Source organism: Ctenopharyngodon idella, chromosome 18, assembly GCF_019924925.1.
Source record: "Ctenopharyngodon idella isolate HZGC_01 chromosome 18, HZGC01, whole genome shotgun sequence".
NCBI classification, from domain to species: Eukaryota; Metazoa; Chordata; class Actinopteri; order Cypriniformes; family Xenocyprididae; genus Ctenopharyngodon; species Ctenopharyngodon idella.
This window is the reverse complement of record NC_067237.1, coordinates 19,571,589-19,585,488: the sequence shown is the minus strand read 5'-3', so window position 1 is coordinate 19,585,488 and position 13,900 is coordinate 19,571,589. Positions and strand designations below refer to the sequence as shown.

General features: G+C 37.6%; 1 protein-coding gene across 1 annotated transcript in view; it reads left to right on the top strand.

Moving 5' to 3' along the window:
* Positions 1 to 1,930: 1,930 nt before the first annotated feature.
* Positions 1,931 to 13,900, top strand: part of fkbp16 (FKBP prolyl isomerase 16) — a 55,861-nt gene continuing 43,891 nt past the window's right edge. The window contains exons 1-3 of the mRNA XM_051871336.1: positions 1,931 to 2,914; positions 4,816 to 4,985; positions 5,372 to 5,460. Of these exons, the coding sequence (XP_051727296.1) occupies positions 2,335 to 2,914; positions 4,816 to 4,985; positions 5,372 to 5,460 (839 nt within the window). The 5' untranslated portion in view covers positions 1,931 to 2,334. The remainder of the gene's footprint in view (positions 2,915 to 4,815; positions 4,986 to 5,371; positions 5,461 to 13,900) is intronic.

The window sequence follows — 13,900 nt, the reverse complement described above, 5'->3', positions numbered from 1 at the left end:
GTTGCAAACCTGGAAAAACCTGTTTATGTGTTCACAGTGTGTTATCTGCGGTCAATGCCCGTTCTCCTCGAGAATATGGCAGAGGGTTTTCTCTGTACCTTTGCTCAGTATCTAAACAAATATCAGTTTGAATTTGGTTCTGCCAATATATTTAAAATTGCATTAGAAGGATATCTACACTATCCTTCAAAAGTTTGGGGTCAGTAAGAATTTTTTTTTTTTTAAATAAATTACTTTTATACAGCAAAGTTGCATTTAATTGATAAAAAGTGATAAAACAAATCAATTTCAAATAAATGCTGTTCTTCTGAACTTACTATAACACCAAAAACTGAACAAAAAATGTATCATAATTTTCACAAAAATATTAAGCAGCACAACTGTTTTCAACATAGACAGTTATAAGATTTTTTTCTTAAAGGTGCAGAGTGTAAATTTTAGCAGCATCTAGCGATGAGGTTGCAACCAACGGCTCAGTCCACCGCTCACCCCTCCCATTCGAAGCACATAGAGAAGCTACAGTGGCTGACACAGGACAAAAATGTCGTCGTCTGAGACAGCAGAGAGTAGCAGTCAAGCAACGAGGTTTCTTTTTACTTCTAACAAAGAACGGTCTCTTCTTCTAATAAACCAGATGACTACTACTACTACTACTACTTCTTCTTCTTCTTCGTGCGTATTCAACATAGTGACGATGCAAGCTGCTTCTAAAAAAACAACAAAGAACAACAACAACAACATAGTGACGAAACGCGTTCTGTAGAGCAGTTTGTCCGTTTAGGACTACTGTAGAAACATGCTGGCGCAAAATGGCGACTTCCATGTAAGGGGACCCGCGGCAAAGTCCCTTTAAGACAAGTCATTTCACTCGGCGGCCATCTTTTAAATGCCTCTTGGGCATTCAAGTGCAGCTCCTATCTCTTTGAATGGGAAAACATCAAATTCTCCAAAGCTGTTTGCCAAGCTTTCGATTAAATTTCATATTTGAAATCACCAATGAAATCTGACAACAACTGTCTCATAAATTTTGTTTCTAAACGCTCGAATCATGACCAAAAATGGTATTATTCAGGCTGGATCAAGCTAATGCACATGCGCGTCTCGTCTCATTTCGGAGGAGCATCTAACTGTTTCTATAGGAACCGGAGCTTCCAACGGCCGCTGTAGTGACGCGATGACTTTACCAATTGGCGATTAGCTCTTATTTAGAAGGCGGGACTTATTCTGCCATTTTGCGCGTTGCACTTTCTCCCATTCAAAACAATACGAGTGACGTATTGTAATATAGAATATAGAATAATAATATAGAATCTTGTGTTATTCTATAGTCTTTGCCTGTGGTGTATGTAGACAGAAATGGCTAATTCTAGGTTCATTATGAAAGGTCTGTATATACCAATGAAAACATGTATATTATATTGCATTTCTGTCAATAGATCCACCTAAATATTACACACTGGACGTTCAAGCAGCAAATCAGCAAATTAGAATGATTTCTGAAGGATCATGTGACAATGAAAACTGGAGTAATGATGCTGAAAATTCAGCTTTGCCATCACAGGAAAAATTTTAAAATGTATTAAAATAGACAACAATTATTTTAAACTGCAATAATATATAACAATATTTTGCTGTATTTTTGATAGAATAAATTCAAATTCAGACTAGTGAGCATAATAGGCTTCTTTTAAAAACATTAAAAAAAAACTTACCAAACCCAATCTTTCAAAAGGTAGTGTATATTTATACTGGAAGAATTTTTCTCTGTAGGCTATTTAATATATGTATATTTCTGCATTATATTCTAAGTAAAAACAACCAGAATAGTAAACAGTCCCTGAAGTCCTCTTATTGGTGGACGCATTCATGGAAACAGTATTATGGGACGACGTGATGAAGTCATTAAGAAGCTTACAGACGTTGGGGCAGATTAGATTTTGCTCTTCTAATCCAACAGATTATCACTGCACACAACTCTACTGACCAGTAGGGCTTTACGTTTCAACACAATTCTCATGCATTGATCATTTCTTGCATCCTTCGATACAGAATCAACACATTCACTGCAAAATATAACAACAAGGACCATTTTACAAGATCTGCAGGAAATGGACTGGCCACAGATGGGATTTATGTCATGCATTGACATATGAATTTCCCTGATAATTCTATTAGAGCCCATGTGGACGAGGCGCTTTAGAAAATACTACACGCCGTCACTAATGGATGCAGGTGCTCATCGGCTTGGCAGTTGAGCAGCAGCGACATCAATTTCTACAAACCTGGCGTGTGTTGTGCACTGGAAAGACGTTCAGCACTTTTAGGAAGAGATAAATGGTATCCTTAGCACCGTGTGGGGACATGGAACCAGAAGCCGGAGAACCAGAGGAGACAACATTGGAGTCTGAAATGTTTGTTAGGGAGAAAGAGGAGGTGAAGAGTGAAGAAGGTAACCAGCCCTGGCAGGTGCTCCAAGAACCAATCATGGAGCTGCAGAGAATGAATATTACAGGTAAGGAGGACGAGAAGAAATCAGTGGACAACAAAGAGGATGAAGAAGGAAGTGAGAAGAAAGACGAAATGGAGAATGAAGAGGCAGAAGAGATGAAGTGTGCTGAAAACTTGAGCAACATGTCCTCAGATGCTAATGCCTCCAGCAGCGACCCAACCAATGAGTCCATTCCCTCAAATACTCACATCAGCCCACCTGTGACCAATCAATCAGACCCAGAGGACAGCAGAAAACTGACAAAGACTCCCAGCTTTGGGAAAACAGTTCGGTTTAAGGAAATTGAAGCAGTGGAAGAAAGGGACAGCTCAGATGACACTCTTTTTCCAGACTTTGACAATGAAGAGTGGAGCAGCACCAGCTTTGAGGAGCTGTTTCTGGCAGACGACTGGAAGGATGTTACAGGTATATCCATGTTGACATATTTGTTTAGTCTGAATCAATTAATACACTCAAGCCATCCAATTTGTTATCAAGAAATCGTTGAAAATACTCTTCTCAACACCTAACGTCTAAAAGGCCGTTTTCACAGAGATGCCATTATTTTATAAGAACCATTTTGAGTTCCTGAAAGAACCTTTCAGTGAAAAGTTCTTAAAAGAACCTTGTCTTAAGGTGTGGTCACATTTAAAATTGTTTAGCAAATTTGCACGAGTGAAATCCAGGCATCAGGAATTTCGTGAGAGGGTTAATTTCCCTATGCAGATTTTTCCATAGGTTTAAGTTGGTCATGCAGATTTGTTGGTCTTGTTGACCAACAGAAAGCTGCTTGGTTTGAGAGTAAGTGACTTCTATGGGAGCTGAACGTGCTTCATACAGCAAGACACTGTTGACAATAAACAATGGACCTTTTTTGTCCATGAAATTTCATCAAAATTTCGCTAATGTGACCACACCTTTACTGTGAAGGACACTTTAATGATCTGAAGAATATTGTTCCACTATAAATAATATTTTGTTCAATGGAAAGTTCCATGGATGTTAAAGGTTCTTCAGTGAACCATAGATGCCAATAAAGAGCCATTATTTTTAAAGGGTTAGTTCACCCAAAAATGAAAATTCTGTCATTAATTACTCACCCTCATGTCGTTTCACACCCATAAGACCTTCATTCATCTTTAGAACACAAATTAAGATATTTTTGATGAAATCCGAGAGGTATATGACTCATCCATAGACAGCAATATAATCAACACTTTCAAGGTCCAGAAAGGTACTAAAGACATCATTAAAACCGTCGACACGACTGCAGTGGTTCAACCTTAATTTTATGAAGCATTGATTGTTATGTTTTAATGCACGAAAACTAAACAAAAATAATGACTTTATTCAACAATATCTTCTCTTCAGTGTCAATCTTCTACACTGTTTACATCCAGCGCTTCCAGGTTCTACGTCAGAAAACTGAGTCATTATTGGCCGGCTCCTACTCACGTGAACAGCATCTGCCAATACTGAGCCGGCGCTCTGACGTAGAACCTGGAAGCGCTGAACGTAAACAGCATAGAAGAATGACACAGAAGAGAAGATATCGTTAGAAGAAGTCGTTATTTTTGTTCCGTTTTTAGGCACAAAAAGTATTCTCGACGCTTCATAAAATACTGCAGTCACGTCAACTATTTAGTACCTTTCTGGAACTTGAAAATGGTGGTTAAATTGCTGTTTAATTGAGCAGTCAGAGAGATCTTGGATTTCATCAAAAATATCTTAATTTGTGTTCCGAAGATGAACGAAGGTCTTACAGGTGTGGAGCGATATGAGGGTGAGTAATTAATGACAGAATTTTCATTTTTGTGTGAACTAACCCTTTTAAGAGTGTACGATATACCAGTATTTCTGCTTACTAGCATATTATGTTTTGGATGTTGGTGATGCTGATGTGCTGATGCCCCCAAAAATCTTCTTAAAGGGTTAGTTCACCCATGTCATTCCAAATTAAGAAAACCGTCTCAGTGTTTTTTGTTCAAACAATAAAAGTCAACAGAGTTCAGTGTTGTTTTGGACCCCATTAACAGTCATTATATGGACAAGAACAGTTGAAACATTCTATAGAATATCTTCATTTTTGTTCCACAACAAAAGAAAGTTGTACAGGTTTGAAATGACATAAGTAATTAATGACAGAATTTTCATTTTTGGGAGAACTATCCTTTTAACTAGTTTAACCAGAAAGACCTCATTGGTCAACCGGCTTTACTAACACCACACTAAGAACATCCACCACACAGTTTGACACTATTGCTTTAAGGTCTTGTTGATCTCTTTCCCCTCCCCCGTTTTCCCTCCACTACCCCAACCGCCTGTAGATGACCGCCTGGTAAGGAAGAAGGTGTTACAGGCCAGTCCCGAGAATGCCCTGACCCCGGCTTGGGGTCAAGAGGTCACACTGAAAATGCAGGGTGTGCTAGAGGATAGGACTGTGGTGGAGAAAGACTGCAAGCTGGTCTTCGTTATCGGAGAGGGAGATGTCAACCAGGTGAGACACATAGACAGGCAAAGGAAGGGCAACACACACACACTCACACAAACTCTGGAACACCTGCCAGCATCTTGTCTATCACCTCGCACCTGCTGCCTGCAGAGTTTTCCATAGGGATTAACCTGTGTTTTCACATGTTGAGTTCTGTATGTGTTTACCCAAGGCTGGGAAAAAGCCACCTCCTTGCTGATTCACTTTTTAGTTGAAAGTTAGTAAGGTCAATCTTGTTTGCCATTACTTCAAACTGTATCAAAGCCTTAAAGACTGTGAATAAGCATTGTTTGCTTAAGTTATCTTGTTATGACTAAATCTATATACATACATTCAAATCTATACAGTATGTGTTATCTGAAGTTTAAAATGTGCCCGTTTTGCATGTATAGGCGCTGGAGGAGGGCACCATGTCAATGAAGCAAGGGGAGATTGCTTTACTGCTTGCAGATTCACAATACACCTATGGACTCCTGGGAAGGTAAGAGAGAAAATATACCTGTGATATTTCCCCAATAACGTACACACTGACTGGGTTTTGGGCTAAAATACAAGCAGGTTTTTTTTAGGTGAATTTAGGTTTTCACATTCTAATTTAGAAATTCAAAAAGGAAGTATGGGAGGGTGGAGAGCACTGCTCAATGGGTCTCTTGTGACAACAGTTTGAAAAAGTCAAGTGGCTTCTATCCTCACAGGGTGGGACAGAGTCCTTTTATACCTGTTGCTCTCAGGGCAAACGGCCTGTCCCCAGTAGCTTGTTTAATGAACCATGAACAGCAGCAGATGGCTTTCCCAAAACACCATTGAAGACGTTCAGGAACCCCTCCCCTATCCTCTCAATTCTTTAACTATAGGCAATAATTTTGATTAACCACTTGCTTCACTCACTAATTTACATCGTGAGGGTGAAAACTCATAAAAATGTGAGGTTAGTTTTACTTACGTTGCTGATGTGTATCTCTTCAGAAGTAAAAAGGGAAAAACAGTAATGTCAGAATCAGCACATTCTCAGGAATTTGTGATATACATCAGATGTTGGCAATATATATATATAAAAATATAAATATATATACACACACACACACACACACAGTAAAAGTAATATAGTGAAAGATTATTACAATTTAAAAATAACTTTTCTATTTTAATATATTTTAAAATATATTCAAATAGAAAAGTTTTTTTTTTTTGAAGTGAAATTAAAAAAATATTTATTTTATATTTAACTTTTAAATCATGAAACTTTATGTAAAAAAAACATGCCCCGCATTTTCATGTACCATTATTTTGAGGTTAATGTGCTCAAAAGTCTGAAAATGCTGTGTGTAACTTTAAGGAATGCCACTACCAAACACCTTTTTTTCTGCAATTAAGCAAACTTTTTTCGGTGAACCATGCTAGCTAACCATGTACTGATTAGCATCTTTGAGCTACGCTCGAAAGTATCTAAAATTGTCACTACCGAAACAGTCACAACCGAAACATGTGGTGAAGTTTCGGTTGTGACATCATTGTTTTTTGGGGGTTATGCGATAAAATTTAGATTTTGTGTGTGTACATCTGTTCAGAACCATGCTAGCTAACCATGTACTGATTAGCATCTTTGAGCTACGCTCGAAAGTATCTAAAATTGTCACTACCGAAACAGTCACAACCGGAACATGTGGTGAAGTTTCGGTTGTGACATCATTGTTTTTTGGGGGTTATGCGATAAAATTTAGATTTTGTGTGTGTACATCTGTTCAGAACCATGCTAGCTAACCATGTACTGATTAGCATCTTTGAGCTACGCTCGAAAGTATCTAAAATTGTCACTACCGAAACAGTCACAACCGGAACATGTGGTGAAGTTTCGGTTGTGACATCATTGTTTTTTGGGGGTTATGCGATAAAATTTAGTTTTTGTGTGTGTACATCTGTTCAGAACTGTGCTAGCTAACCATGTGCTGATTAGCATCTTTGAGCTATAGGCTCAAAAGTATCTAAATCTTCGATAGTGACATCATTGTTTTGGTAGTGACAATGTAGTTCAATGTAACCCTTCTTATTAAATTATTTATTATTGTGTTTCAGTAGAGACAAATTTGGGGAGAAGAAAAATATTCCAAAACTTTCTGAAAATACAGTATGAGAATTAATGGCATAATTACCAGAAATGTGTACCTTGAATATTACAAAATTTGTAATAAAAAAACAACAACTCTGACTCCAACTCCAACTTTGAACCAATTCTTTAGAATGGCCCATATATATGTAATTTTTGAATGCTTTAGAAATTTTGTAAATTAAATAAGCTAGTTCTGTTATAAATAGCTGTTTCATTTTCCATGTGTTTACTTTGTATTCACATGTTCACAAAGTAAATCCATGCATGTAGATAAGCAGTGAACGGTCATGTGTTTTTGAGAAGACATTCCAGAATTAGAGATTTTCCATCATGAGTCGACTTCAAATCAATTGCACGGGTAACCATGTGCTGTGTCTTTAGTTCATTGCAATATGACATTGGCGTACCCATCATCAGATTTGTAATGCCTTCAGATGATATGCAGCTGCATTTACTGAGATGCATATCCCTGCCTGTGATTTAGAGGGTATTTTAGGCATGAATTTACTTATTACAGATTTACTCCTAAGCACAAAATGACCAGAGATTACTCAGAGATCCTGGGGGACCACGAGTTGGGGTCATGTTGTTCTCATATCATGATTGTGATCTTGAGCTTTGGTCTGTTTGTATGCTAACTACACAAGCACACATATGTTTGTGTGGAGTGCAGCGTGTGAAAGGGCTCAGGAGTGATCGTTAGCTTTGGCTTGTAGCAGTGCAGACACAAGGGCTGAAGGGACATGCTCCTGTGTGATTCTCTCTCTTTGGCCCTGTTATGAGTGGCGTCCGCTGGGAGCTGGCAGTCGTGAGAGGCAGACTGATCCGCAGTTAATGGTTGTTTTGATGCTACTGATTAGAACTGTGAGCGGCAAACTTAAATTTAGCCCTGGCCCAAAGGTAGACCTCACAGGCTTCTTGCCAGCACTTAAAAGGATGACAGCAAAGCCACTGTGACAACATCTCCTCCCATGGCACTGAATAGGTACAACGCACACACACATATGCATACGCACACACCTACACACCGACAATGCTTCCCTAAAAAGCAGCTGCTTTTAGCAGAGGTGCTAAAATCAAACCTCTTCAAAATAAAGGTTCCAAAAGGGGATTTTCACAACAATGCAATAGAAGAATCAACAGTTCTTAAAAGAACTATTTTTTTCTTAGTGTGAAAAACATTTTAAAGAGGACCTGTTATGCTTTTTACATTTTCAACTTTCTTTAGTGTGTAATGTTGCTGTTTGAGCATGAAAAAGTTCTGCTAAGTTACAAAGCACAAAGTCACTCCAAAAAGAGTGCACACTGTTTCTGAACTCCCTCAAACGCCTCCACTGTAGTCTTGAGTTTTCTTCCAGGAACAAATGTGTCACAATATTCCCCATTTAAATCATTTTAGCCCTAGGTATACGCTAAAAAAGGGTCGAGGCCTGGTTGAGTTGCGTTAGTAGTGTGTTGAAACTCATTGTTATGGTAAGTGACGTGACATTTCCCAAACACACTCAAAGCAGTCGACCAATCACAACACACTGGTCCAGCCGACCAATCAGAGCACATTGCAATTTTCAGAACGAGGGGCTTCATAGAGACAGGAACTGGAACAGGGGTGCGTTTCCCGTACAATGACTTAAAAGGATAGTTCACCCAAAAATGAAAATTATCCCATGATTTACTCACCCTCAAGCTATCTTAGGTGTATATGACTATCTTCTTTCAGACGAACATAATCGGAGATATATTTAAATATCCTGGCTCTTCCATGACAGTCACCAAATGAGTAACCCCTGACACGTGTATGACACAGGATGTATGAGTAGCATAAGCTTAGACACCTCTAGCAGTTTTAAAAAAAAATAGGGCTCAAGCTCCTCTTTTCTTATATCAAAATCTTCCGGCATTTCTCTTTAAAATTTCTCGTTTTCAGACTTCTAATTCGTGACCGGTGTTTTGTTTTGCTCTATCCTCTGCGCTTCCGCGTTCGTCATTACGTCACGCGTCGGGTCAGAGGTTACTCTTCCGCCGCAAAACTATGTGTACGGCCGTTTGCCGGAAGCTATTTATTATAGTTAATAAAGTTTTGAATATGAATATTTTTCGTACCCATCGCTTCGTTAAAGAAACGAAACGAAATCATTGAAGAAATCAACTAGCTAATCACGACAGCTAGTTTCCCGAAACCGTATTGTTGCAAATTTGTTGTTCAACCACAGTGGTTAATGATGTCATGCAGATAGTGGAGTAATGAATCTGTTTGAGATTGTATTAATGCCAGATTTTTGGCTATAAATTACGGACATGACATCTGAGGACTAATTCTCATTTTTCTCAGATATTTTGCTTTATTTCCTAGATTCAATCATAGGCTCGTTCTTAAGTACTAGAACACGTACGCACATGTGTACTCTTCAAAAACTGTGCTTTTAATCTCTTGACAAACTAAAAGTTGTAAATGACATTTGTATATATTAGATATATAAAACATACAGATTATACTGAATGTCAGCTTAAAGGTGTAATATGTAAGAATTTTGAGTAACGTCATAACATAATTTTCAACACACTCAAATGTATCTAATATGATAAACAGAGCTGCGTTACCTCATACTCATGACCGGAAAAGCGGAAGCGGCACCAGCGACTATGGCATAATAAAAGTTCCGCTGCTCGCGGCATGTGTTGCGCAATCGCTCCAGCGGCCTCGTTCAGCTCCCACAACACTCGGTCCTGCTCTGCTTCATACTACAGTAACGTTAATAATCGCATCTATGATTTCATGATTTCATGAACATGATTTCTTCCCGAGTCCTATCCCAATTCTTTTCCACCGGCCGTTGAGGTGAAGACCACATGTCCCCAAGATTCCGCGCTCAAACTTGCAGTTATCAAGCAACGCCTTTGTTTTGAATAGGCCTCTAGAGACCTCTAGCGGACAGAAAATATTACACATTGCACCTTTAATATAAGATAAATAAAGTTAAAAGATTAAAAAGATTAATATATCCACATCACGCAAACAAGAAACTATGCTTCTAACCACAGATCGAGAGCTGTCGAGCTGCGATGCTGTTTGCGAATGTTTGTCAGAACTATGGTTTCGGGATACATCAACTCATTGATCTACGCTGATAACGATGGAATCTGCGACCATAGTTGGCTAATGATGCGGGAAACGCACCTCAGAGCGTTACTGACAGACTAGTCTCAGCCTCAGACGTCATGGCCATGGACCGTTGGCTGAACATCTAATGCATATGGCACACTTATCTGGAAACACTTCAGGAGTTTCGAAGTCATCATCTGGTTGGATGAATTCTACAGGATGTCCGGGAGACGTGTGTGTTGCGTTCTTTAACAGTCCATCTGGAAACAAATGCCTTTACACCAAACCCCCTAGTAGAAGAAGAACACCGTCATGTTTACAACTGTGACAAAGAGCGCTTACCAGGATCAAATAAATGCCGGATTTTCAAAAGTATGTGAAGTTCGCGGCTCCATTGTTGCAGTAAACTTGCACAATGTTCTTGAATTAATAATTTATGAGATGCACGTCTCCTTTGCCAATGAAAGCTGCGATAGAGACCAGACCTTCTGCTATCAGTCTGAAGGTCTGGCTACGCAGGACAACTGACAGACTAGGAAGAGAGGTGCTGCTACAATGTAAAATATGTGAAAAATAATGTGTTTTTTAAACATTTAAGCATGAAAACCTATTCTAGTAAACCTCAAAATGAAGACACTGAAAAAGGGCCTCTTTAATAATCTAAAAAACTGTTTTCCACTATAAAGAGCCTTTTGGGGAAAGGTTCCATGGATGTTAAAGGTTCTTCATGGAAAACGGTTTCCATTCTTCAGTAAAGAACCTTTATTTATAAGAGTGTATACATATGTTTGAACTGCACAATATACTTCTACTATCTTAAAAAGTGAACAGGATAATATAAACAGGCCTGTTAGATATTCGAGAACTGAGCATGATAAAGGCTCCTTTGACAAGGAACTCAAAAAAAAAAAAACATCACCTCCAACATGTTTTCCTTATTTGACAACTGTGACGGCTTGTCAAAGTGGCAGTACAGCAGATGGAGGGAGCGGAAAGTGGCTGAGAGGAAGCTCCTGAAGGAAGGAAGAAAAAAAAAGGAAGAGTTAAAAGGAGCATGAGAAAAAATCTCATTTAGTTTCTCTCCAGTGGCTGTGGCACGTATTGACTGAGCCCTGTCGGTAGCCTGTTACAGACAGCGCTGTCTCCACCAAGAGCACTTCACAGCTTTTTGTTGGAGCCGACTGGAGACAGACTGATTCAACTGACTGTGATTGGAGTCGCAGCGTTGTGTTGAAGAGTGTGTGTTTTTTCGTCTCTAATGCATGCATCAGTGGCTTATTAGTTATGGAACAGCAGGTGACTATTTTTTCATTAATGGAGATGTTTCAAGGTTAAAGCACACCCATGTTGATCTCCCAGAAAAGCACATAAGAGCAACCAAGTAACTCTGATCATATCTCACTGTTGCTTTGGCCAAGATCAAAATATTGCAGATAATTTCCAAATGTGTGAAGACATCAACTGGACCCCTTCAGTCGCTGACCTGTAGGCATACAAATAAAAAATATATATCATGTCTATGGAAGATTGTTTCCATAACGGAATAAAACCATTTAAAAGATAACTGCAACTTTTTAACTCACAGTTCCGACTTTTTTTCTCACAATTGCGAGTTATAAAGTCAAATTCTGAGAAAAAAAATTGTTTATCACTCGCGATTCTTACTTTAAAATCGTACAATTCACAATTCTGACTTTATATCTCACAATTTTGACTTTATATCTCACAATTCTGATTTTATATCACACAATTCTGACTTTATATCACACAATTTTGACTTTATATCTCACAATTCTGACTTTATATCTCACAATTCTGACTTTATATCTCACAATTCTGACTTTATGTCTCACAATTTTGACTTTATATCTCACAATTCTGACTTTATATCAGACAATTCTGACTTTATATCACAATTCTGACTTTATATCTCACAATTCTGACTTTATATCTCACAATTCTGACTTTATATCTCACAATTCTGACTTTATGTCTCACAATTTTGACTTTATATCTCACAATTCTGACTTTATATCACACAATTCTGACTTTATATCACACAATTTTGACTTTATATCTCACAATTCTGACTTTATATCTCACAATTCTGACTTTATATCTCACAATTCTGACTTTATGTCTCACAATTTTGACTTTATATCTCACAATTCTGACTTTATATCAGACAATTCTGACTTTATATCACAATTTTAACTTTATATCTCACAATTCTGACTTTATATCTCACAATTCTGACTTTATATCTCACAATTCTGACTTTATATCTCACAATTCTGACTTTATGTCTCACAATTTTGACTTTATATCTCACAATTCTGACTTTATATCAGACAATTCTGACTTTATATCACAATTTTAACTTTATATCTCACAATTCTGACTTTATATCTCACAATTCTGACTTTATATCACAATTTTAACTTTATATCTCACAATTCTGACTTTATATCTCACAATTCTGACTTTATATCTCACAATTCTGACTTTATATCAGACAATTCTGACTTTATATCTCAACTTTGACCTTATATCTCATAATTCTGATTTTATATCTCAATTCTGACTTTATATCTCACAATTTTAAGACAGCGCTTTTTTTATTTTTTATTCAGTAGCGGAAACAAGCTTCCATACATATCAATACCAAGATCAACAATATTATGCACAAAAAACAAACAAAACAAAAAAAACATACATACATTAATGTTAGAGACAGTGTTGTTATTGTTAACTAAAACTATTAAAAATTGTTTTCAGTAATTGAAATAAAGCTGAAATTGAATAAAATATAAATATTAGATTAAAAAAAAAAAACAGATTTCTTTACAAAATGTTTTCATCATTAAAATTATTATTATTTTTTTTTTTTCAAATATACAGCATGCTAGAAATACAGCTATAATGTAACTCCATAAATTCATAAACACACTGTTATAGAAAACAATAGCATATGCAGAACACCACTGATGGTTTTCAACACCTTCTAACTGATGCTTTCAAGACTATCACAAGTCATTTTTGCAGCATTGTCAGCTGGCCAAAAACTCTCTCACAGACCATCCTTATTGTTTAACCCTGATGTGATTGTCTGTATGATGATACAGCTTCAATATAGGCCAATCACTATTAGTAATGCCATAGTAGCCTTTAAATTCATGTTTATTGTTTTATACAAATGAATTATGATGTCATTCTAGAGCAGATGGCAGAGAAGATGATATGTTTACTCCTTACAGCTAAGAAAAAGTGCTGCTAGTGTTTGTCGAAAAGCCCACCAATCACATTCAATTTGCTTTGACTCACCACCACCATTTAATTTATGTTTGGCATTTGCATAGAATTGCCAAAGACAGTGATGATACAGAAATCCCAGACCATTTTTAAAAATGCTTCTAATGTAAATGAGTCACCCATTTTGCTGGAAAACACGATAACAGATCACCGCTCACCCACTCACCCTCCATCACACAAACACACATTGTTGCTTTCTCACTGACACACACTAAAAACACACATAGATAGACAAACACACCCTCACTGTGAACCCCGCGCTCCTCTTCTCTCTCTCTCAAGCTTTTATCTGTATACTTGCCGGAATCCAACACCCCCGACAGATAAACATGCTGGACATGAGCAAATAATAAATTAGCGTGTGAGGCTGGTACAAAAGTTCTCAAGCCAAACAGAGCCGTG